At 62.8% G+C, this 25,658-nt stretch overlaps 1 protein-coding gene across 1 annotated transcript in view; it reads left to right on the top strand.

Moving 5' to 3' along the window:
* The window catches only part of TMEM132D (transmembrane protein 132D), a 202,006-nt gene that overhangs the window by 80,807 nt on the left and 95,541 nt on the right, over positions 1-25,658 (top strand). The window contains exon 3 of the mRNA XM_037511328.2: positions 19,027-19,173. Within this exon, the coding sequence (XP_037367225.1) occupies positions 19,027-19,173 (147 nt within the window). The remainder of the gene's footprint in view (positions 1-19,026; positions 19,174-25,658) is intronic.

Below are 25,658 nucleotides of genomic sequence, written 5' to 3'. Positions count from 1 at the left end.
ATGCAACAGATTTTTGAGTACTGAATTTGTAGACTGCCACTACACTGTGCTGATTTAGTCCTTGTAATAATGTTTTTAGTGGAGTCTTTAGGGTTTTCTGTGTGTACTGTCATGTCGCCTGCAAATAGTGATAGCTGTGCTGCTTTTCCAGTTTGGATTCCTTTTATGTCTTTCCCTTGCCTGACTGCCCTGGCTCGCACTTGTAACGCTGTGCTGAACAGTGCTGGTGACAGCGGACATCCTTGTCCTGTACCCGATCTTAGAGGGAAAACTTTCAGGTTTTCAACACTGAGTATCATGTGAGCTGTGGGTTTATCATCTATGACCTTTATTCTGTTGAGATTTGTTCCTTCCAGTGCAGTTTTTTGCGAGTTTTTACCATGAATGGACGCTGAATCTTGTTAAATGCCTTTCATGCATCTACTGACACGAGCATGTTATTTTTATCTTTCCTTTTGTCGATGTGGTGAATTGCACTGATTGATTTGTGTATGTCTCCTCCTCCTTGCATCCCAGGGAAACGTCCCTCTCAGCCATTCTGTATCAGCCTTTCAGTGTGTGGTTGAACTTGGTTTGCTAAGATCTTGCTGAGGGTTGTTGCGGGTGTTCTCGGGATAGAGGTCTGTAGTGAGCTGTGTGTGTGTGATGTGTGGGTTGTGCTCCTGGGTGAGATAACAGCACCGCACGGAATGTAATAGGAAGAGTAAGACAGGAGCATCCGTAATTTGTGGAAGACAGTTGCAGACACGGCACGGAAGCAGCACGGCTCAGCCGAGAGGGGGCCGAGGAAGATGTCTTCTAGGTGAGAGGAGGGAGGTTAGAAATAATTTTCTGGAGGACACACTTGAAGTAGCTTGGAAGGACGTGTTCATCCCAACCCTCCCAAGCAGAGCTCTGCATCACGCGCGGGCCGGAGCCCGGGCTGACGTGGTGAGCAAGTGTGGACACGGGGAGTGGAAGGCACGCTCAGCGCCTCGTGCCGCCACCGAGGAGCGTTGCCTGGACTCTGAGGGTGAGCGGTGGAAAGTGGAGTGGACAGAGTGGAGACGAAGGGCCCGGACAGTCCACGGAAGGCTGGTTGGGCGGAGAGGAAGGAAGGTGTGCCGGCGGGGGCAGCGTGTGCAAAGGCACTGTGGCGGGGGGACACGGTGAGTGCGCAGGGCGGGAGGAGGGCGGGTTTGGAGGGAGGGGAAGGAAGGAGAGAGGGAGGGAGGGAGAGGAGGAGCAGGAAGAAAATTGGAAAGAACAAAAACTGATAGAAGAAAGACGAAGGCGGCACCCCAAGAGCAGCGGGGCTGTGGGGGGCGCCCTGGGAGGAGAGCGGCTCCTGCTCTCGTGCTGTTTTCCTTGGGGACACTGGTCACTTTGTTATTACCTGGTTCGGGTGTTTATCTACTCCTCCGGCGTACCTTCCCCCAGTGAGACAATAAATCCCAGAAGGGGGGAGACTAAGTCCGGCTTGTTTACTACACAGCGCCTGACGCACAGTAGGTCCTCGGTGTGCACGCACAGTAGGTCCTCGGTGTGCATTTGATGAAGGAAAGCGCATGGACGCCTGGCCGAGCTCCCAGCCTCCCGGCCACTTGCTGCGGTGTGACCACCTCCCGTCTACCCTGGTTCCCGGGGACTGGCTGGGCTGTGTGTCCGTCTGTCCCCCCACCCTCAGCAGCCCCCGCCCTCTCTGTAGCGGCCCTTCAAGAACTCAGCAACACTCGTGTGCATAGTGCAGATACCAGCCGTGGCTCCTTCCTGATCAGCTTCCCGAAACTGCTGGGAGCTGATATTCCAGGAGCCTTTGGGGGTCCCATGCAGCCCCAGACATGGGTGACCGCTAAGAAGCTTGGCGAAGGGGCCCCGTGTCGTCCTCCTGGGCACTCGCGGGCACCGGGGCAGCCGAGCTTCTGCAGAGTCCTGGCGAGGAGGAGCCTGCTGAGCTCACTGACGCCGGCGTTGCTGCAAGTTAGCAGGCCGTGGCACCCCGTCTTCAGGTCAGCTCTGCTGAAAGTTCCGCTAGAAACTAGTGTTGGCACAGGCGCCCTTGGAAGATACTAAGTCGGCCCGTTGGTGCTCGCCCGGCCCGAGCTCCTGCTCTCGTCGGGGGAGAGGGCGTCCTGAGCGAGCGCCACACGCAGGGGTCGTGGGCCACCCCCACCCGGACCCAGACACCCAAGACACGCAGGACTGCGAGTCCCATGAGGTCATCGCCCCGAGGGAGGGCGGCGTCCGGCAGCCAGGCTTGGTGGCGCCAGGCGGGCGGGGCTTGGGGGGCTTGGTTTCTGGCCGGCCTCCAGCGTGCCGCGGGGGGGCCCAGCTCGGAGGCACTGCCGGGCGGTCGCCGAGTGGCCTCTCCTCTCCCCGAGTCATCCCTTCCTGCGCTCCCCCGTCCGTGAACACCCCGCTGTGACCCTTTCCGTGCGCCTGCGGTGGAGTCTCCCTCGAAGCCCCAAGTGCACGGGTGAGGACCCACAGTCAGGCCACCCCACTGCACACGGGGGTGGCCCCATGACGCCGAGTCACGTGTTCATCCGCCGTCACTGGGAGAGGGATTCCCCAGGTCAGCCTGTGCAAGCACGACGGTGCGCATGTGACTCTCGGCAGAGCAATCGACTCTCAACACCCCAGACTGCGACTTCAGATGCCCTGCGGCGTGGGCGTTGTGTGAACACAACCTCACGGGTCGCGGGGACAGAACTCCCGTGGGTGTCAGGGTGTCGCGTCACTCGTTGCGCTGGAGGGGACAAGCCCGTCTCTAGGCGCGCAGCTGCGGCGGGGCTGCCGCGGGGGTGGTGGGGGGCGGCTGGTCCTCCCGCCTGTCACGGGGTCCTCCCTGCGAGGCGCGGTGGTCGCTGGCAGCTCAGGGGGCTGAGCGGCTGTGGGGTGTCGGAGTCCTGCCCGTCTGCAGGGGAGACGCCCTCCTCGGAGCCCCTGGGTCCTGAGACAGGACTTTGGCCTCTGCACTTTGCTTTCACACGCACGCCGCTGGGGTCCGGACGGCAGAGACAGACGCGCGCTGGGCGTGCAGGCCCCGGCTGGGAAGAGCCGCCATTGCACAGCGCGAACCAGGCCCAAGGGGCGCTGGCACACGACCTGGGGAAATTCCGTTCCTGCACCTATGTCTTGGAACTTGGAGAGCTGTTGGGGCCAGTGGTGAGACTGGGCAGTGTGGAAAGGGTGGCCTAGTCGGGTCTAGAGGACAGACCTCTTAGAAATCAGGTGAAAGGGAGATAAAGGAGCAGGGAGCACGGGCGGAGCGCACGCCACGAGCCCCGCGAGGCCACGAGCCCCGCGAGATCGCGGCCTTCGGAAACCAGCCTCAAGCAGAGCGTCCTGCCCGCGGCCTGGCTGCTGGGAGGCACCCGCCAGCCTGGGAGGACACTGAGCCGGAGTGAAGGATGGAGTGTGGTGGGGTTCGGGGCGTGGGTCCTTGGGTCGCCTCTGAGCAGTTTCCCCAGAGCTCCCCTCTCAGCCACACGCCGCGGGTTCCCATGAGGCAGACTTTGCTGTGCCCAAAAGGGCAGGTTTGTTATAAAAAGAGAAGGGAAGGGAACAGGAGGGCGGGGCGGGCAGGGCAGGGGAGTGGGGGAGGCGGGCGCTGCAGACGCCAGTGGGCAGGAAGAGCTGCCCCCAGAGGGCCGGGTTTCTGGGAGGCCGCGCAGGCCTGGAGTGGGGCTGCCCTGGCAGGCCAAGGTTGCACAGGCACAGTCTCCTCTTGGGGAGGGCTCACGCCTTTGGTGTTGGCTGACGTTGGATCAGTTGCTTGCAGGGTGTGGCTGGGTGGGTTTGAGGGGACCTGGGAGTCTCCACAGCAGCCTCCATCTCCACGCCCACCTCCGGGCCGCCCTCCTCACTTCCTGCAGCACCCGACACTGCTGCAGCCGTCGGGCCTTCTCTGCGGCTGGTCTCGAGTCTGCTCATCCCTCCCCTCTCCAGTTCTGGCCGGGGGACGCCCCCGTCAGGGGCGGGGCAGGGCAGGGACAGGCTCACATTTGCTAGGGAGCATCTGGGGGTGCCAGCCCTGCTGCCTGGAATTTGCTCTGCGGGTCTGGGATGTCCTGCCCAAGGGGCGAGCGGCAGAGGCTCGGTGTCCGGCCTGGCAGCTTGTCGGCAGCACATCTCCCGCCCCTCAGGACCCAGCAGCCCCGTGACAGAGCCGCCACCTCCCCAGCCCCGGAACAGCTGAGTGACTCATTTTGGCCCTGACATCACAGCGCTATTGAAACCGTCTCCGAAACGGCTGACTTCTGGACGTTCTGTCTCGAGAACAGATGGGCAGGCCCCTCTGGTCATGTCTGCCGCGGCGCAGAGTTCCCTGCTGACCTAAGCAGTGTCCTCAAGCCTGAGGTTGGGCCTGTCACGTGGGGCCGTTGCCTTTCCTATCCTGGATGCCAGGGTGCACCTGCACCCCAGGTGATGTCTGCACCCCGGTCTCCGGTGAGCTGGGCCTAGGTCTGCCCTCCAGCCAAGAGAGGCGTGAACAGAACGTGCGCATCACCTGACCCCAGGCACTCAGGAACCGGCGCCCCCCACCCCCACCCCAGCCCTTCCTGAAGCACAGCGAACCGAGGCAGCGTGAGTGCTCGGGAGAGAATGGATGGATCCCACGTCACCCCATGGCGGGGCGCCCTCCCAGCTCGTGTGAGGGTTTTGTAATGACACGGGGGTTGGGGTGTGGTTATGGCAGCACTTAGGAGAGATTACCCGAGCCCACGGGAGTGCCCAGTGGAGGCCGCTGAAGCAGAAGCCCGGGCTTGGCTCGGCAGGCAAGGGCCAGAGGACAAGGCGGCCGGCCCCGGGCTCGAGGCAGCCTCTGTCTGTGGCCAGGGCATCGGCCGGGGGCTCCCGAGACCGCTTGGCACTGTGTCCCTGAAGAACGTGTAGCTCTAGGCAAGAGGACGGCCATCGGGGGTGAGCGGGTTGTGCTTGGCAAGTTTTTAAAAGTAATAACTTTGGGAAAGTTTGGGAAAGAATTGGCTGTGCTTGTGAGAGAGATCAGAAAAAGAAGAGCGGGTCCCTGAAATTCAGGTCCTGCCCGTTTGGAAAAATCCGGCTTCCCCGATCACCCTCCCGAGGACGAGGCTGAGAGCTCCTGCTGCAGGGGCCCCACCACAGGCAAGCGCCGGACAAGGGGGTGCTGGAGGCCACCGCGGCTGCAAGGCCGGGCCTCGGCTGGCCTGGCGCTCTCTGGACACAGGTGTGGGGTGATGAGGCAAAGAAATGACGTGAATCTTAGAATTGTACTTCATTGTTTAGAGCGGTTTTAGGGTCACAGCAAAATTGAGAGGAAGGTGCAGAGATTCCCACACACCCCACCCCGTGCACAGCCCCCCATTACCAGCTTCACCAGAGGGCTGGGTTGTTGGGGGTCGGTCAGCCTTGGTGGACACGGTGAGCTCGCGGTGGACGTGGGTCCCTCTCAGGCCGCGCGTTCTCTGGGTCGACACGGCTGGGGGGACGCGTGTCCGTCCGTGTGGGCCACGCGGGGTCTTCTCCGCCCTGGAAGCTGTCTGCGCGCGCCCTGCTCGTCCGTCCCTCGCCCTCTCCCCCGGCAGCCACGCATCTTCCCGCCTGCCCGGCTCGGCCGTCCCCGGGTGTCCTGCGGCGGCTCGCCTCGCCCGGCCCTTCCGATGGCTTCCCCCCAGCGCGTGCACGTGCGCGCCCTTATCTCTGCAGCGCGCGTCTCTCCGGCGCTGGACACCAGCCTGCTGTCTGGGTGCGCACAGTTCTCCTCATTTGTGAGAGACTTTCTCCGCCAAAGAAATCATCAGGCCCCTCGAAGGCCCTAAAAGGACCCCCCATTTCCCTGCCCCGGGACCCGGGCTGGGAGCCCCGGCCAGGGCGGTGGCCGAGGCCACTGACTCTGCAGGGGCCGCCGGGGCCCAGGCCAGGAAGCCCGGCCCAGAGAGACGGGCGCCGGCCAGGGGGCCCTGTGAGGGGCGAGGGTCCGGCCAGCCGGCCCCCACGAGGCCCCGCCACGGCCCCCGCCTTTCGTCCCCCACCGCCGCCAGCCCCACGCAGCGCCCACAGTGTCCCCGTCCCGGCACCGTCCAGCGCCGATGCCCGCGGCCGCTCAGTGAGAACTTGGGCCGAGGCGGAAGCGGCCGGCTGAGAGCTCCTGCCCAGCAAGTGTTTGTTTCTCTTGGGGCCCATCATGCGCCCGTGACTCTCCTGTACTCGTGGGGTTCAAAAAGAAGGGTGAGCAGGACCCGGCCGGGGGTCCGGACCCGTCCTCTGGGAGCCAGGGGCACAGCAGCCTCAGGCCCGCCCGTGACAGGGTCAGCGCCGCCGCCGGACCGCAGCGCCGAGAGGTGTGGGGCCAGCCCAGGGGCCTCGTTCCCAGAAACAGCCCGTCCGCCTGGCGAGAGGCCGTGACACAGTCGTCAGCGCAGCAGCATGCCCGGGAGGGCCGCTGCCTTCTTCTGCCGTCGCTATGCGCGTTCTTGGCCCGCACCGCCTTGTTCCCGCCCGCAGACCCTCGTTTCCTTGTTCTCATTGTCCTTGAAGCAGTGGCAAGTGGCCCGGGGGTCGGGCACCAGGTCGGTAAACCTGCCCACGGGGGACAGCACAGGGCCTGGAGAGGGGCAGGTGTGGTCCCCGCGGGCCCTGCGCCTCTGGGCAGCACGGGCGGGGGGTGGGCACAGGGAGGCTCTGGCTGCAGCAGAGGCCCCAGCCTGGGGCTGAGGCCCCGAGGAGTGAGCCCAGATGGCGGCGTGGGCTGGCCGGGCCCTGCTGCTCTCAGCCTGGCAGCCAGTGCGGGGTCAGGGGAGCTCCTGCTACCTCTGGGGGCGGGGTGGTGGGTGTCCGAGCCTCCAGTGGCCACGACGGATGGGCCTCCGTGCGGAATCGTGGCCGGCCTTCCTGAGGCTGCGTGCGCGAGGGCCGCCCTCTTGCTGGGGAGGCTGCCCCGCCGGGGCTTGGGCGCTGGGGAGCCCGACCCGACTCTGGGGAGGGAGCCGGTCAGCCTCTCCCACTCTGCCCCAGCCCGGAGGCTGCGAGTCCTTCCTGGGGGGAACCAGCCGGGGAGAACCTCTCTACAGAGACTCTCTACTCCGGCGGGATAGGCGTTTCCCAGGCCAACAGCATCAGCTCACCTGGGGGCTGATCAGAGGCGAAAACCGGGGCTCCAGCCCAGACCAGTGGGACTGTTTGGGGATGGGTCCAGGATCTGTGTTTGAACCACCCGCGGGGGGCTTGGGTGCCCCTGGACTCTGGAAACAGCTGCGCTCGGGGCTCCCTGGGGCCGGGCCAGGAGGGGCCGCGCGGGAGGGACAGGCTGATGCAAATGGGCGGGGAGAGACGGGAGCCGGGAGCTCAGTAAATGGACTTGGGAATTTGGGGTTTTTCCATTCGCAGAGGCCGCCTGGTTCTCTCCAGGGCATTTCATTTTGTTCCTGCCTGTAAATTCAGCATTTGATTTTACAGGAAAAAAAAGTAAAAAGGAGATTTTGTACAGATTTGTACAGGTGATGTAAAAAAAGTAATCCATTCTGTTTCCACCCGATGAACCCCGGGTCTCCCCGTCACGGAATCCGTGTCCCGGCGGGCGGGCGCCTCGGTTGTCTACGCGCCGTCGTGTCTCCCGTGCTTTTCCCCTCCAGCGACATCCGAACCTTCATCCATCATCAACACCAGTGCCGGGGAACGGGGCTGGGTTTCTGGGGAGAACCTTTTAGTCTCCCCGGCTGGGCACTTCAGCCCACGCGCTGCGGGGAGTTGGCATTTTGTTAGTCTTTGCAAATCCTCCGGCCCGTTGAGTGAAAAGCCAGTGCATTTCCGGTGAATAAACCTCAGAGTTCTTATTTCTGCTGCTTCACGGTCAAGAGGGCTGAATTAAAGCCCCTTAAAGCGCACTTTGCTGTTCCTTCACAGTGATTTTGGCTTAAAAGCCAGGGATTCGTGGGAGATTATTCTGCTCGCCGCGCACCGCGCTATCTGTTTCCCCCACAGCAATCAATATTCCACAGAATCGAGCAGAAACAACAGCTCATCTGTCAGACTCCTCCAGCAGCCAGCACGGTCGCTGGGGGCCGCGCATCATTGTCTGGTACAATTCGCTTGGTGGTAATGACTCCAGTCTTGAAAAAGTCTGCTCCGAGCTGATGGGTAGAATTAAGGCTGGACTCACGCCATGAGCAACTCAGCGAGAAACCTCTGAATCTTGGCGAGTTGTGGGGGAAACTTGTGTGGAAGCTGTGTGTGCTCCCCAATACAGGAAAGGGCACTTGAAATACTTTGATTTTGGAAGTGGACTCCATCCACCCATCCCCCTCCCCCCGTGCAGATATCCACCCCCCCCCACCCCGTCCCTCCGCTCCCCCGCCCGGCCGCCCACCCAGCCGCGTCCAGCCGCCATCCGCCCATCTTCACTGTGTGCTCAGCCATCCTGTTTGGTCAGCAAACGCCGAGTGTGTGCAATAACGAATTGACTTTGCTCAGAGACGGTTCTGCCGCTGGCTCCCCGACGAGGGGCGGCGTTTAAGCCTTTGGAATGTCTTCCCCGGTGAGAATGTCTTTGTTTGTTCGGGACCTTGGGCCGTGCCAGTCTGTGCAAACGCTGCGATGGATGGTGGGGGCCTCGGTCCTTGAGGCTTCAGCCCTGTCTTGGGGAGATGGAGCTGAGCCGAGGCCGCCAGCCGAGCCCCCCTGAAAGCTGAGCACCAAGCTGTGGGGGGGCAGCCCTGCTGGGTGCTCCCCCGCCTGCTCTCACTGCCCTGGCGTAGAGAGACACCGTCTGTGGCTTTGCTGGCCAGTGCTCCTGGCCTTTCCTGGCCTCTGTCGGGTGCGCTGCTCCCCGGTGCTAGCCCGAGCGGTGTCCTTGCGCCGTGGCAGCGCGTGGCCGTGCGCATCCAGCTTTGGGTTCCATACGCGATGAAGTGGGGCCCCTGGCGCAGAGCGCCCGCCGGAAGCCGGCAGTGGTGAGCCCTGGACACGCAGGTGAGGACACAGTGTGTTGCCATCTCCACGCAGGCGAGGAAACCAGCACTGACGGCCGAGCGTGATACGTGCTCCTCGGAAATCCAGGGGCGCGGTTGCACCTGCAGGCCCAGCGGATGAACCCCCCGGGAAGCCGCTCCCCCCGGAGCCGCTCTGCCCCATAGCAGTTCGGTGGCGGGAGCCTGAAGGGGTGAAATGCCGCTTTTATGCCTCTAAATTCAGTGCCGTGTTTCTTCCTGTCCCCTGGTCTCCACCCGAATTGCTACGAGTTACTCTCGTCCCGGGTGATTTCCCAAGTTTTGTCGGTCAGTTCTGAGTTCTCCTCGCCCTTTCACGAAAGTCGCTTCTAGGTGGTCAGCGCCGCGGGAGGGCCTGTCGGGGCGGGGGCGAGGGTGGACGGCACGGCGTGGTGCGTCCCGGCCTCCTGCTGTCCATCTACTCCCACCGCGGCGGTGCCTCCGCGCAGCTCCTCTCCCGCCGAGCGGCCGGTGCCCTGGCGCGGGGGAGCCTGGGAAGCCTGGGCTGGGCCTAGATGGCCAGACCTCGCTCTGCTTCCTGCGTTTTCTCGCCAGTTCCCTGGCTCTGCCCAAGAGGAATCAGTGACCGGCTCACTGGTGCCCTCTCCACCTCCCTTTCAGCCTCTGTTCCGTCCCCTTGGGCTCTGGGGCATCCTCTGGGGCATCCCCTGGGCCACTGTTTCTGCCACTGTTGTCTGTGTTGCTCACCTAACTGTGGCGACAGTGGGAAACACGAACACACAGAATCTCCCTGCAGGTCTGCGCTGAGGTCGGGATGCTGGGGGGCTCTGGGGGGTGTGGGCCCCGGTGGTGCTGGCAGGTGCACGCGTCCACCGGAGGGCCATGCGCTTGGGCCCAGCTGCGACCTTTGTCTTTGCTGCCCCTTGAAGAAGCCCCTAGAGCCGTCCGAGGCCAGCGGTGCCCCCCCAGGGCCCCCAAAAGAGAAACTTCCCTTGAGGGAGAAGAAACGTGGACACACCAGGATCCCAGTGTGGTGGCCAGTCCCCCCTCCCAGGGCCGGTGCCTTCCTGGCCCGAGCCACCGCCTGCCGCCCCTGGGCCTCGGCTCCCACCCCGAGTTGGCCTCTGCTGCCGGCGTGACAGCGTCTTCACCCCATGGGCCGGGAGGGAGAAAAACCCAAACAGAAGCATCTCCTGGCCAATTCCCTGGTCTCTGGAGCCCCAGCCGGCCGGCGGCCCTGGCCTTGCCTCCCCATCTCTGAACAGCTGACCCTTCCTTCCTGCGAGGGACAGGCCGTGAAGGGCATTGGGTCCTGCAGGAGTTCAGGGCGGGGGGTCCAGGCCGCTCCTTCCAGCTGGTGAGACCCAGCCCGGCGCCTCGGCCATCCCCCCACTGCCCCGTCCTCTGGGGTCGCGCCTGGGGGACGGACAGCGTCTTGCGGTCAGCCGGTCCATGGAGGCAGTAAAATGGGGTGTTTCCTAATGAAGAGTTGGACAGCTGGGATTTAAAGACAGCAAATGCCCTTTCTGTGCTTTATGGCGACTCTCCCACCAGCTAACGAGGCCCCCAGATGAGCCACTCAGAGCTGCTTTCTGGGGGTGCTGCTCTCCCCGTCAGCGAGATGCCCTGGCGCGGCTTTAGGAAGGAGACGGTGTTTTATTCACCGTCTCCATCAGACACTGAGCCGAGTCATCCTTCTGGAATCTGCCTCCGCTCCTGCTCTCTCAGCCTCACAACAAAATAAGTTTTTCTTGTTCTTCTAGCGTGACTCAACTCATTTGGCAAAACCTCTCCTCGAGGAGGCAGCTCTTGCTGTTGCCGTCATCATTTTGTGATTGCGGAGACGTGATCATTTTGTATTTCAAATTAAGTGACACCTGTGTGTGTCGTCAGAGCGTGACCTGTCATTACAAGCCGCGGCCAGCGCGAGGGGGACACGCGGGTCTCTGGTGCAGGCCCTCCGGCAACCCCACTCGCGACCCCCGGCGTGTCTTCTCACCTCCTGCCTTTCTTGTCATCAAGCATTTGTGCTTCCGCCAGCCCCCGCTGTGGCAGGCACGGGTAAGCTCTCGGGCCGTGCAGTGTCACGCGGAGGGCGTCCCGGGGCGCAGGTGAGCGGGCGGGAGGGAGCTCGGGAGTGGCCTCGCCCAGGGGAGGACGGGAGCCGGTGCGGGAGCACAGATGCCCTCACCGCGCCCGCGGCTCTGCCTCCAGGCTCTGCCAGAGACCTGCTTCTCCGCTCTCGTTCGACGGCACAGGCTCACCTCATCTCTAAGGGCATGATTTCGCAGAGCACTTGGACATAGGAGGGCAAATCTTCTCTATTATGTCTTTTCCCCCTAAATATCCGTGACTTTTCTTATGCAAATAACATCATCAGGCTGCCTCTCTGTCCCGTCACACACACCACACCCCACGAGCATTTGGCCGGACGTGCGTGTTGCTCCACAGTCGGCGAGGACACGAGGAGCTGGGTGCCCGTGTCCTTCCTCGGGACACAGAGCAGAGCACCCGGCGTCCTGAATCGGAAGTCCCTTTGGAAGGTCTCCTGGGCATCTGGCCTGTGTAAACTCACGCGTGGTCGGGTCTGGAGCGGGTGATGCTGAGAGAAGCGCGTCAGGCCACGGCGTCCCAGCCGACCCTCCCGCGTGGACGGGCAGGACACCGTCCTTCGGAAACGCCCTGGAGAGCGAGATTTCAAAAGTAACAGCAAGCTGGGGTTCTGAAAACACTTTCAGGTGTTGGTGCGGAAGGTCTGTGTTTCCCCACAGGTATTTTCCTTAATCATGGACGAATGTCCCTCCTGGGCAGGTGGCAGGACCTGCGATGGACGGCTCCGCGTCAGGACGGCTCCGGAAGGCTCAGCCTCTGGGATGGCCAGGTCGAGGGTTTCCACTTCCGCAGATGAGAGAGTTCTGGCCACGTTACTCTCATGGTCTCGATGCTCATTTGGCTTTGCCTGAAAAAGACCATTTTTTAACTTCCCATGTATGGAAATTTCTAAAAGAAACAATGAAAGGAAAGGACAGACCGCGCTGCTGCCCGCACCGGCAGGGCGTGCGGGTTTTATCCCTCGTTCCAGCCCTCGCCAGCTGGTAATGTCCGCGGTGACACTCTGAAATTGAGTCTATATGGAATTCTTACTCAAGTAGAAAAAGGAGCAAGATCGGCTATAAATTCCCCTCCAAAGCGGCTGATCCCGCGCGCCGCCCACGGGTAATATTTCAGGCTCGGCAGCCACGTGTCCGCCGCCACGGAAGCAGCCGGGGCGGCAGAGTGGACGCCGGCTTCCCGGTCAACCTTTGTTTGTGGACATTTTAATTGCACGTCACTCTCATTTGGCAAGAAACAGCGCTCTTCTGGCGACGTCGTCAGCAACAGAAAATGCAAGCCACGTTTCCGGCTGGCGAGCTGAGGGCTGTGCCGCGCCGGCCCCGGGAAGCAGCCCCAGGCCGGAGAGCGGGGCGACCTCGGGCCACGGGCCCCGTCCTTGGATGGGGCCGTACAGACGCCCGGAGCCATGTGAAGGGGGAGCAGCACTCGTGTCTTTTAAAAATTCATCAAGAAGCCTCTGGCGAGTCTGCGGGAAAACACGGTGACCCGTGGACGCTTGCACGGGCTTCGTGGGTGCCCCTCTCCCCAGGGACGGCCCCGCAAGCCCACGCCGCTCTCCTCCTCGGGCACTGCAGGCCCGAGGGTGCCCCCGCCGCCCCAAGGGGGTCCTCGTGTGTGTCTGTGGTTCTGCTGTGGCGCTTTTGGGGGGTCTTGGTGGCCGCTTAGGGGCAGAGGATGCGCTGCTTTGACGGGGGCGCTGTGGGCACATGCTGCAGGGCCGGGCCCCTGCCCTCGGGAGTGTTCTGGAACTCCGACCTGGGCCTTCAGCCCTGGGGGCTCAACGCCAGCCCCCCTAGTGGACCTGCCATAGGGTCAGCACCCGAAGCTCTGCAGCCAGCCCCGGGCAGCACTGCCTGCCCCCTGCCTGGCCCCGTGGGGAGCGCTGCTGTCCCCATCCCCAGTGGGGCCAGCCCGAGTCACCCCCGGGGCAGCTGGCTGGGCGGTGCGTGGGCCCGTCACCTGCAGGTCTTGCTTTGGTCTCACCGGGGACGTGGAGCCACGTCTCAGTCAAACCCTCTGCCACCCTGAGCGCGTGTCGGGTGGCTCTGAGGGGCCGGATGTTGCATCCTGTGAGCAGCTTGGCTGCTGTGACCATCTGTGGACCTGCAGAGACGAAGTTGTCGCTGAGCTGGAGGCAGCCGACCGCAGGCTGCCCCTGCCCGCCCCCACCCCAGCTTCTCAGCTCCGGTCTGGCTCTTCCCCTGCATAGTTTGCTCAGCGGCTCGCCATGCCCGGGGCTGCCCGCCGGGGAAGCCGCCGACCTCCCTGCAGCACATTCCTCTGGGGGCTCCGGCCAGTGCCCGGCCGCCTTTCAAACCCACGACTGGAGGACCCAGCGTCTCCCTGACCCTGACCGCCCAGTTCATAATCTCTGGCAGGTCACCCGCACTCAGAAGCGAGGCCCTTTGAGCCGGGACCTTGGGGCTTTGACCGCTGAGGCCCGATTCCTCCACGGATTTTATGAATTAATTCATAACCACACAGCGCACCCTCGCCGTAGCTTCTCCGCAGAACACTTCTCAAGAGGCGCATGCGTGTGACTAATGTGCATGGAAAGGCGTGCATAATTGTATTGATGCCTTTATAATTACGTGCATACATCTGTGTAGAGAATATGCATCTGGTACTTACAGACGTCATCGACACAACGTGGCATTTTTGTTTCTGCGGAGAAGCCACTTGTACTCTGGCGACGGTGCCCACGGCGCCCGCACGCCTGCCACGGTGCCCGCACGCCAGGCTCACTGTTCTTCTGCCCTTTCGATAATTAAATGGAGCCTCGAAGCCTCCGGAGATTGATATTTTTAATATCTTGATTTGGATGAGGGTCACCCCGTGTCTGGGCAGGACGCTTCTCTTTCGGAGCCGTTCACTGGGCAGGGAACAAATCGATTTAAAAAACAAATTGATTTAATTTTAATCTGCTCTCGGGTGATGCACGCGGATGCCCACTGTCTCGGGGGGTGGGGGAAGCCTCAGCCCCCAGGAAGAGTCTCGGGTCTATTATGCAACTTCAAACAGCTCCTCTTACACCGCGCAGCTCTCCGCGAATCATCCCCGCGCCGGAGCATCGGGGAGACTCCTGAGGCGTCTGCTGTGGCTCTTGGTCCCCGAAGCCACCGGCCTGGCGCGCGGGGCCTCGCGGCCGCTCCTGCCGCAACCGGCGGTGCTGAGATTGCTCCCGAGGGACAGCCCTGCTGCCCGAGGCCAAGGGGAGCCACCCGGGCAAGGACGCCGTGGCGGGCGGCAGCTGTCAGCCCACGTCTGGGTGCGCGGGGCGTCCTCAGCAGGGCCCGTCGCGCCCCAAGTCGGCAGGGACAGGCTCGCCTATGGGATGTGATCTCGGTGTCTCCCCCTTTCACATCCCAACCTAAGAGTCACCTCCTCGGGGCGCGGCCCCCGTTACGCCCCCCCCAGCCTCGCCTCTCCGTCATCACCTGTTTACGTCCGCCTGCTGCTCTGTGCTCTCCCCACGAATGTCCCTCTGGGAAGGGATGTGGTTCTGGCCCCATCCCCGTGGCGTCGGGTGCTCGTAGGATTTGCTCAGATGAAGGCCGCTCGAGTGGCATGAACGTGTCACTCCCAGGTAGAACCTGGCGGGCGCGTTTCTGTCTTCTCTTCCATGATGGGGGCGTCCATGGCGAAACCCCTCCTGGCTCTCCCTGCGGACGTCTCCGACCCCGGTGAGCACTTGGTGACGGGGCGTTAAATGTTCCTTATTTTCTGGGTGTGACTTGTTACCGCAGCTTAGCGTGTCCCAGCCTGACCGAGTCCTGTGCGCCCAGGACAGGCGGGGTGCACCCGGGACTGCTCCACCCCTTGCAGCATCCCTGGCCGTTAACAAGCGCCAGGCTCACGGCCGACGCACATTAACATTTTTATTGATGAAATAAAACCCTTCCGGAAGCAGGGTGCTCATCCCGAGTCGGGCCTTGACTCTGGAAATCTCCGCAGCACACCTTAGGCTCGTGGTGAGCTGGGGGTAGGCTGCGCTGTGCATGCTGAACCAAAATGGACTTCTAACCTCCGTCCCCCGCCCCCCACTGCGCAGCCCCCTAAACCGAGGCCAGCGCCTCTGCCTTTCTTGCCGAACGAGCAGATTTTCAGTGTGAAGCTCTCCTCGTAGCTATCCAGCTTGATTAGCCCCGCGTGACAGGAAGCCAGGCTGCGCTTGTTCTTTCTCCACAAAACACGGCGCAGAGAGATTGGGGTCTTCTAAGGTGGCTCCGTGGCGGAGAGCCCGCCCCGCTGACTTTCTCGGGCGTCTCCCAGCCTCCAGCCCACAGCCGAGGGACTATTAATAAAGACCCCGGTTTAGGGAGGAGGAGCCACTCTGAGCCAGATCATAACCTCTGCGTGTTCGGCGAGGAGCAGTGAAATTAAAGTGGATTTCCATCTGTCTCTCGGGCATCAGCTCCCGCAGCCTCCCAGACGTGCAAATGCTGCAGGGGCCGCTCCTCTGCCCGCGGGAGAAAGTGGCTGCGCTGCTGGCTGCGCTGCGACGACTGGCTGTGGCGGCCTCTGCTTCCCTCCTGGGCTCCTGGGGGGGGTGAAACCGTAGCGGTTCTCACCTGGGCAGCGCCGCCCGAGGAGCGTGGGCACATCGCGAGTGTAAACACCTGTTTCCCGAGCGCTCTCCCTCCACAGGTGCCTCTCCTAAGCTTGGTCTTGCCGAGAGCATCTAAGCTCGAGGTGCTCGGCTTCCGTCTGCCGCTCAGCCCCCGAGGCTCGCGGATGGACGGTGGTGGCCGCTGCCGGTGACCCCAGGCGGTCACGCCATGGAGCCCTGAGTGGGAAGCAGGTCCCCTGACGACGGGGCGACAAGCCCTTTCACGGCCTCGTCATTTCTGACTCTTGGCTTTTGCCAGCTTGGAAGGAGGAGAACCTCAAAACAGACCTTTACATGCTGCGCTGCTGACGGCCGACGAGCGCGCTGATCGGAGGGGGGTCGGGTGATGGAGATGCGCACAGACGCCGCCGCGCAGCGTCCCAGAGCCGGGGTGGAGCTGCTGGTGCCGACCCGGAGCCTCCCAACCGAGGACACACCTTCACCCGCAGGTGCAGGTTTGGGGGGAGCACCCGTTACCAGCTCAGGGGGACGGAGGCCCCCACGTGTCTTCTGCCAAGCAGAGGCGCGAGGCTCCAGGAAGTGGGGAGACGACCCGGTTCTCCTGTGGCTTCAGGGCCGGCTGGGGCCGGCAGCCATGTGCTGGTCCCGAACTCTCGGCGGGAGTGGCAGGCCGCGAGAGCCTGGAGAGGCCGGGGCTGCCCCCGCGCAGTGGCCTCTCGGGGCTCACACTGAGTGCTCCCTCCTCCCCCGTCTAGACGCGCTTCCTTGTCCCGTCCACACGGGGCCCTCCGGGGCCACACTTCCTGCCCCCTGAAGTGAGCCGTGGCCGCTCCTTCACGTGGGTCCATCAGCCGGACCCTCCCTGCCCTCAGTGAGCGAGTGGTCGGTCTTACCTGCAGCCACAGCTGAGCCGTGTCATCTCACCACCCCCTTGTCGCCCCTCGGCGCGTTGGGGGAGCCCTTCCGTCTGAATGTCGAATCATTATTTTTTAGAAGTTGGACCTTTTTAGCTTAAACCTGTACTGAGTATAATTATAACGACTCAGTTTAGAATTTTAAAAACCAGATTTGGAGACGTATGGGCAGAGCGGGGCGGCCGTGTGTTCCACCGAGGACTTTCAGACACAAAAATAGCTGGCGCTGGGCGAGCGCCCCTGGGGGGAAGTAAGGCGGAAAGCAAACGAAGGAAGGAAATCGGTCGAAGCTCCCAGTCTGGTAAGGAGAGGTCGTCTGTACATTTTTTCAAATGAATAATGGTGGCATCAGGTCTCCATGGTATTTAGATTCCAGTGAGTACTTTTAAAAAAGTGATAGAACAGTTTAATTTTAAAATGTCAATAGTTACAATATACTCGCGCCTTTGCAGCTTAGGAGGGAGAATTTTAAATGTCAGCTTTTGGCTGTGCTTGGGGATGCGGAGTTTCGTGAGAATCACTCTGGGGTGTTGCTCGCCGAGGCCTCCCCTCGGGGGTGGACACGCGCCACCCGTCCTGTCCCACCGCCCCGTGTGGCTTCTGGATTCCTGAAACGCGGCTGGGCCTCTCAGGACGGAACCCCTCGAATTTATTGATTTTGTTTTCATCTGTTTTAAATGGACGTGGCGCCACGTGACCAGGGAGCGCCTGTCCGTGGGGAGCCTTTCCAGGGCGCGTCCAGACGAGGTTGTCCGGCCAGCGCAGGCAGAGCCGCTACCGGCCTCTCCCCCGCCCCAGGCACGGCCGCCGCTCTGAGCGTGGCATGTCAGGGTCTTTCTGCGGTTCCGGTCACCGCCGAGCAGGGAGGACGAGGCTCCCCGCCGTGGCCAGAGGAAGACGTGGGACACCCTAGCAGTGGGGCGAGGCCCGGGGCCTCCGTCAGCGCCTGAGCAGGAGAGGCCGGGCAGTGGCGACCCAGAGGGGGCGGCTTTTCCTCCCGCCTGGGCTTGGGCAGGTGGTGGCGGGACCGTGGCTGCAGTTGCCGCCGAGGGCAGCTCCTCAGACAGCGGCGAGGCCTGCCCCGGTGGGCTCGGGGCCCACGGCCGGGGTGAGGCGGCCAGGCGCGCCGTGAGTTCAGGGGAAGCCGGAGCCTCACGGGCCGTGTCCGCCTCCGGTGACCAGGCTGCAATGCGAGCAGGAGACCCTCGTCGGGGCCTCGGGGTGCCCGTGGGGGAAGGGTCGGCCTCTTGCCAGGCCTGGGCCTTGACACTGCGCAGAGACTCTGCCAAGCCAACACGTGGGGCACAGGGGCTGGAGGAACCAGCTTGAGGAGGGGTCTGTGCTTGTGGCTGGTGCTGTGGGCGCTGTGCGGGCCAGGCTGCGCCTCTGCTTAGGGGGCCGGTGAGACCGTAGAGGCGATAGAGGTGGGCGGGGAGCCGACTGACAGGTACAGAGACCGGCGGTGGAGGGTGCAGGGTGGAGGACGGGCCCTGGATTCCAGGCCCACGAGTGTGTCCACACACGATTGTGCATGGCGTGAGAGTGCATGTGGTGTGCGTGTGTGTACGGGTGCACGGCAGGCCTGTGTTCGTGCTGATCTGACGACATGTCAGGGCAGCGCAGTTCCACTGTGATGAGTGACGCCTCTGAGGACCTGGCTTTGTGACCCGCGCCTCGTGTCTCTTACACTCAGTGTCCAAGAGCCTGTGCAGGGCTTGAGCGCACATGAGGGGCAGCCCGAGCCCAGCGTTGTCGGGGGACCCTCCCCCTCTGTGATTCCCCCGGACCCGCCCAGGCGCTTCATGTGTGGCGTCTGCGCCTTGTGGGGATGCCGGGGGCCAGGCCTGCGGGGCCTCCTCTCTCTGCTGCGGGGCCGGGCCAGGCCGCCCAGGAGCGGGGATGCGCGTGGGTGCGCCTGCCCCTGCGTTTGTCCCCGGGGCTGAGCGATCAGTCCCGGGGATCAGTCCCGGGGTGACAGCCACGTGAGAGGGTGCAGGGTGGGGCCTGCACCCCAGGAGGCTACGTGCGCATTGGGGGATCCCTCAAACCCACCGGCCGTCCCTGAGCTGGGCCGGCTTCCCTGCCGTGAGGGCTGAGTGGGGGCTGCGTGGGCCGAGGGCCGCTCAGGTCACGGTGAAGGAGACAAAGGTGACAACAACAGGGAGGGTCAGAGGCCTGTCCGCACCCCAGCCCCACCCACCTTCCTCTGCACTGTGACCCCCGATACCCTGGGGGTTTAGACCCTGGAGCAGATGCCCCAGGGCTCCGCCGGAGCTTCCGCAGCATGAAGCCGGTTCCTGTCCCTGCCTTGGCCTGGCCTGGGGCTTTGGGGTGTTCTTGTGTCCTGGCGTCCTGCCCCTTGCTGCCTCCTTGGCCTGGGCCGCCTGGTCTGGGGGGAGCAGCAGGCCGTGGGGGCAGGGCCATGGGGGGCACTGGGAGGGGCGGGGGGCAGCCCCGCGGGCGCCAGGAGCTCAGGCCACCGTGGCTCGGGCTCAGCTCCCGCGTCCTGTCTCCACAGGGCCAAGGTGAAGAAGGGCGTGAGCATCGTCGGGGTGCGGGCCAGCAGCCCCTCCGTCTGGGAGGTCAAGGCGAGCACGGACCACGCCGGGAAGCACGCGCCGGCCGTCATCGAGTGCCGCAGGACGTCGGCCGGCCCCGGGGACAGGTGAGTCCTCACCGTGGGCTGCAGGGCCCCCTCAGGGAGCGGCTGTTCTCTGGGCCGCCGGGGCGCAGGGTCAGCCCGGCCTCCGGCCACTGCGAGGTCGCCCTGCAGGTGGGGCTGACCGCCACGGGCCCGCCCAGGGCCTCCTCCGAGCCAGCTCCAGTGCAGGGCCCTGGCCCGGGTGAGGGCCCCGCGCGGCCCGGAATCCCTGCACTGTTGCGGCGGCGCCTGTGTGAGGCCGTCCGGGCCCGCGGGCTCCGTGGGGAGTCACTGGGCACTGAGCCCCTCGGCAGGGAAATGGCAGCGGACCCTGGCCCGGAGCCTGAGAGGGACACAGCTGCCCACGGCCGGCGGAGGTGCTCACGCGGTGGTTTTGAATTAATCCTGTTTCCTGGCCTGATTCTCGCTCCCCAGAGAATCCCCGCCCGGCCACGAGGGGTCGCCCCCGAGGGTGCCGCGGTTCCACCGACACCAAGCAGGACCCGCGATGAGAGGGGAGACCCCAGGGTGGCGGCGCCTCGTTTCTGAGGTCAGAATTTTAGGCTTAACAAGCTCAGCGTTTGGAAACAAGCCGTTTCCCATTGTCTAGTCCAGCATGGAGGCCGCATCCGCTGGTGGCTGGTGCACCCCGGCTTGTCCCAGGACACCCCGGCCAGTCCGGGGGGCCCTTTGCTCCTCGCCGGCACCCAGGCATGTGAGTGGCAGGTCCCGCGCTCTGTCGCACGCCTCTGGGGCCAGAGCACCCGATTTCTTCTGGAAGCTTTGCCTGTAGAGCAAATAGCGGGGAGGAGACGCCTGCGTCTCACCTGGGCCATGGGGCGTGTGCCGCGATGTCCACCGCTGGGCAGTGCACCCCCCAAGCCAGCACGGCGGCCGCAGCACAGCTGGCGATGGGTCCTGCCCGAACACATGCTTCCCTCATGACGTGAGGGCTGCAGTAGTTAGGAAGGATGGACGGACGCATAGATGATAAACAGGCAGCTCGAGCCATAGACGGACAGATGGACAGACGGACAGGCACACGATAGACAGCTTATTCTTCACCAGAAGAGGAGTTGGCAGGAAGGCGCCACCACTGTATTTTGTGTGCCCTCTGCTTCCGGCCCCTGCTCTGCCCCGCGATGCTGACGGTGGTGATGGCGATTGCCAGGGTGATGGGTGCAGTATTCGCTACGACACACAGAGGGATCGGAACCGTTTTAAAGCTTTTAATTTTTTTTCTGGCCTTGAGAGTCTAGTGAAGCGCTAGTGTCAGCCGTCCCGGCATGGAGCGGGAGGGAGCTCCCAAGCACCAGCTTGTCCCCACGAGGTGGACGCAGCCTTCTTAAGGACGAGCTCGATCAGGTGCTTCCAGAACCTTCCAGATCCTCCGGCAGCGCAGAAGCACGGCGCCTCCAGGTGGGCCTCATGAGAGTGTGGCACAGATGTGGGGACACAGTGTGTGCCCAGCACGTGCAGATCGTATTACACGTGTGTGCCTTACACGCTGGGCATGCACATGCTCTCTGTGTCTGTGGTGTCTGCACAGGGTGTGTGCGCGTGGTGCTTGAACAAGCGTGTGCACACATGTAGCTGTACGTGTTTCTGTATGCGCACCTGTGTTGGTGAGGGCCTGCTGACCCTCTGGACTCTGGCTCTTGCACGTTGCCCAGTGAGGGTGCTGCAGCTGTGGACGCGACCTTAGCACGCCTGCTCACACCTGCTCCGCGGAGCTGGAGCATGGCAGTGTGGACAGGGGGGAGCAAAGCGGGGTGCTTTGGGGGCAGAGGGACTGGCGACTGATTTCTGCTCAGAGCTGGGATGCGGGGGAGCAGGCTGGAGGCCAGTGATGCTTCCTGTGAACCATTTGGGTGGTGATTTGCTTACAAGTGCACATTACCTGCTTCGTGGGATGCCTGCGATTAAAACAGAATTTTTGAATATAATACATTCATGAGTATGGTCAGCGTCTCGCCTCACTTCAGGATTTTCCATTTCACGCCTCTCACCATGTGGTCAAGGGAAGGCCCTGTCTGGGGCGCGGATGGCGGAGGAGGGTGGCTCCCCCATCTCGAGGGCACCCGGGAGGCGTGTCGGGGAGTGGCTATTTTCACGTAGGTAGGTTTTGCTTCAGAAGCTGTTTTGCTTTGTAAGTTCTTCCTACCCTCTTTAGATGTTTTCCAGTTATTCTTAAAAGTCAGAGCCTGGTCATCGGAACGCAGAGGGCCACTCTCCGTTAGCTCGAGCGCCCCAGGCCTCGTGTTGCCGGTAACTCACCGTGGGCCTGGAAGGCGCATGATGGGACTGAGCCGGGTGCCGGGTATGGATGGTTTCATGGATCGAGGCGTCTCTTTGGTGCTCTTGATGAGTTCAAGGGGCGTAAGTGGAGACCTGTCGCCTAGTTGAGATACACGCCTCCCTTTCTGAAGAAGTGTAGTTGCTGAAACGTACCGTCGTGGCACTAACAATGGAATGTTATCACGGCCCTCAGATCTGTTTTGACTGAGCTTTCCCAGGAAACGCTGCAGAGCAGAGGCAGAATAACTAACTGCACTGGGCCCTTCAAATTACAGTTTGCGTTTCAGATCTTGCTCACAGTAGCGTGACTTAAACTCGGATAAACGTGTCACAGGAGCCCTGTATTTGTATTATTTTGCTCTTCCCTGCCCAGCTGGGTGCTTGCCAGGGTTTGCCATGGTTGCTATTTAAGGGATTTTCGGTGGCATGTAGGAATGGGATTAAACAAGCTGGGATGTCAGAAATTCACATGCTTTTCTCCAGGCATGCTGTGACCACAGAGAAGCCCGCCTCCTCTGGGCGCTCGTGCGTCTGCGCCCCTCCTGCCGCATGCTGACGTGGCACACAGGCGCATAAGTCCTTCTTCCTAATTATCTTCTGTTTATTTCATTCAGTACTGATTTTCCATCGACTGCATGTAAGATATTTCATTTTAAAACAAAGTTCCTGTAAGAACAAGAGTTGGCATAAATGAAAAAGAATGGCTATTAAAAATATAGACAGCTGTGATTAAATTGAACGTATGTTCAAAGTTAGCATGCGCTAGCATCAATGAACGTGTCTCCTCCTGTATTATTTAGGATTGGGTTTGAGCATTTCATCTTTAATGCAAATCAGAGTGACGAAAAGTGGCTGGTTTCTCCGTCACATGGAGGAAGCCCTGATGCCAGGGCTGGCTGGCGTGGCAGCTCCACACTACCCCAGGGGCCCGGCACGGAGCCCACAGCAACCCGAGCTCGCGTCCGGCTTTGATCCTCATAGATCACGATGGCTGCTGGAGCGCCAGCCACCACCGCACGTTTCAGGCCAAAGAAAATGACCCAACAGGGTCTTGTCAGCTGGATCAGCTCTTCAAAGAGCTCATGCTGGCCTCCAGTTCTCTCTTGCTGTCGGGCCTGAATTCCAGGACCACGCCAGGTTTCTGAGGCACCTGGGGATGTGTGTTCTGGGCCGTGGGGTGCCCGGCTCAGAATCAGTTTTCTGCTCCAAAGACAGAAGAGCAGACTGGACAGGTTTGGCAACCAGAAGGTTCTGTGTCTGCAGTTAACTCGGAACAGGTGCTGTGGGGTTTCCCGTGGGAGGGCGAGAGGAGCACCATGTGAGGGCGTGGGGAGATCACGTCAGGACGCCCAGGCGTGGAGGGGCCGTGTTGGAGCGCACAGGCCGGCGGGGCGGGAGGGGCACACACAGGTCAGTAATCCCATATGTGCATGAAGAGGACCAGGACTGGGGGGTGCCTGGACGTGGGGCACAGGTATCTGCTGGCTCAGGAGTGGGCTGTGGTGCAGGCAGCAGGAGCGTGTCGGGGGGGGGGGTGCAGGACCCCCGGGCAGGTCGCTGGCACAGGCCGGGCCCCTGGGCAAGGACATTGGTGCAGCAGGAGCCCAACAGGCAGACCCCGCGCTGCATGGGGACACGCAGAGACACCCTCAGAGACCAAGGCCGCAACTAACTGCTGTTGTCAGAGCGCCCCGTCCTGCAGGAGCAAGCCAGCCAGAGGACGCACCGGGGCCAGGCGCACGGAGCTGACCCCGCAGGGTGCTGAGCTCCCCACTCGATGTGGGCGCCGTTGAGCGAAAACTTCGGGAGAGAGAATGAGAAAGAAATAAGAAATACCCAGAACGCAAACGGAGAGAAGAAGGACCACGGGAGCGGGTGGGGCAGCAGGTACGGCCCGCGCTGCTGGCCACACCCCTGAGACTGAAGGCAGCGGCCCCGGCCCGTGCGCACGGCGTGCCCGCAGCCACCCGCAGCAGCCGGACGCGCCGGGTGGCGAGGGGGGTGGTCCGGCCACACGGAAGGTCGGTGAGAAAGAGCAGAGACGCCCCGGCAGGCCCTGCGCCCTGGTGGGCCTTGAGAGGCGCCAGACAGAGCAGCCAGACAGAGCAGCCCACGGAGGACAGTCCGTCCCGAGCCGCGCCCGGAGGAGCTGGACCCTTCCGTCCCGCAGGTGGGAGCAGGAGGCAGGTGGGGGCCCGGCGGCCGGCGCGGGGCCGGCGCTCTTCTGAGAGGAGACAGTGGGTTGGGCCGTTCAAAGCCTGTGACTCGACCAGGCGCCGCTGGACGGCAGTAACGGTGGGTTGAGGGTCCACCCGGACTCACTGCTGTGGAGGCCAGTGGGGACAGGCGCGCGGGAGGTGCTGTCCATCTGGGCATGTGGTGAGCCCCCCAGCCAGCGCGGCCGCTCCTCGCCCCCGGGGCACCGCCGGGTCCTGCCTCCCTTCATTGCTCACTTTGTGTCTCGGAGGTTCCCGCAGCGGACACGGGGTTCACGGGGGTGAGCACGGGCTGTGCTGGACACTGGGGGACCCAGAAAGCTGAGAAAGCAGGTCGCGCCGTGGGGTGTGTCTGGGGGCCCGGGCGACCCCGCGACTCCGAGGAGGACGCAGCTCTATTTTGGGGACACGCTGGCTGCCGCGCCCGAAGACAGCAGCGGAGAGATCCGGCCTTTTGTCTTTTGTCTCGGGCAGAAATTACTTGTCGTGGAGACTTTATAGATTGTTCTAAAATGTCCGGTTGGCTTTAGAAAGCAAAGATTTAATGATCGCCCTTCCCTGCTGCTGGCTGTGCCGAGATCCCGGGCGGAGGGACGGGGACCCCGCTCTCCAGAAGCTTCACTGAGGCGGATTCGATCAGAGGCTCTTCCCAGCAATCGCCTCCGATGAAACAATTCGCCTCCTCTGACACCCGGAGCCTGAATTTAGCAGCCACCACAGAACTCGAGCCTGAGATCAGGGAACCTAACATTGATTGCTTTTTCCCGCTGGCCCCTAGTGACCGCTCCCCCCGCCCAGAGGGCCAGTGGGGCCCTCAGCTGTCCCGGACCTGGAGAGGCGCCACCTGAACGCATTTCGACAGGTGCAGGAACACTCGCCGTGGAAACTGCTCTTTTTTACATGCCTAGATAGCGCCGTGGGCACGCCCGGCCACCGAGCCACATCCGGACCCCGCCGTAGCCGCCGGATACCCGGATCAGCTCCTCTGTCTGCACCGGCGCCGACGCTCAGCTGGTGCCCGTCACCCCGCGGCCTCATGGACACCCGTGACCGCTCAGTGCGCGTGGCACCTGCGCTGCCTGTGAGCGGCCCTGCCTGCCGGTCACCACGCGCACCCGCTCCTGTTGGCGCTGGCAAGGGCGTCGCGAGGGGCTCGGGGTCCCTGCAGAGTAACCTGAGGTGTCTGTGGTGGGGGCGTCGAGTCCTTGGGGGACCTCCCACGTGCCCCCGCCTTCCCGACAGCCCGTGTACACCAGCCCCGCGTCCCCGAGTCTCGGCTTCCCCGTGTGTTTCCTTGGAGGACAATCTGTTTCTCCATGGCCCAGGGAGCCGTTTGGAGAGATAATAGTGCTCCAGGGGGCGCTTAAAGAAGAAACAAAAGAAAAAAGGCAGGATCCACGCAAGAGGCTTGTTCCCAGCCAGCAGGGAGGGCTGGGGCTTGTGCTCCTGGGGCGGCCCCCTTCTCTGTGGGGGTCCCCAAGTTGCGCCTCTGCCATCTTGGAAGCTCCGCCCTCTGGCAGCCCCTGCTCGGTGTCCTGGCCGACTCCCTAGTCTGACCCCAGCGACTGCTTGGTCTCCGGGAGCTGCTCCGGGCCTGCTTCTCCCCCCAGGCATTGGTCTGAGCCTGGACAGACTTGCGGACGTGAGCAAGAGGGCGAGAGGGTTGTGGGGTGAGCCAGAGGGTCGCAGGGCTTGATGTTCCGACTCAGAGGTGTCCTATGGCTCTCGAGTTATGTGTGAACCCCGCCCCCCACTTGAAGTTGCCGTTAAATGAATGTCAGACTCACCTTGGGGTCCAACGAGCTCTGTGACCGGTTCTAGAACACGCCCCTCTTTGGAAGAAGCTGCATTCACAGGTTATCCCCCCCCACCCCGTGTCCGGCCACCACGGGCCACCCGTGGCTGCAGTTTTCTTTTCCATAATAATGCGAGCTGAGCTGGGCACATGTGGGCCCTGGCATGCACAGAAGCCGCCCTCCTTGGCCCGGCTCCCGC

The sequence above is a fragment of the Talpa occidentalis genome, unplaced genomic scaffold (assembly GCF_014898055.3).
Source record: "Talpa occidentalis isolate TD23 unplaced genomic scaffold, MPIMG_talOcc4v2.1 talOcc4.14, whole genome shotgun sequence".
NCBI lineage: Eukaryota > Metazoa > Chordata > Mammalia > Eulipotyphla > Talpidae > Talpa > Talpa occidentalis.
This window is presented reverse-complemented; position numbering and strand designations above follow the sequence as displayed.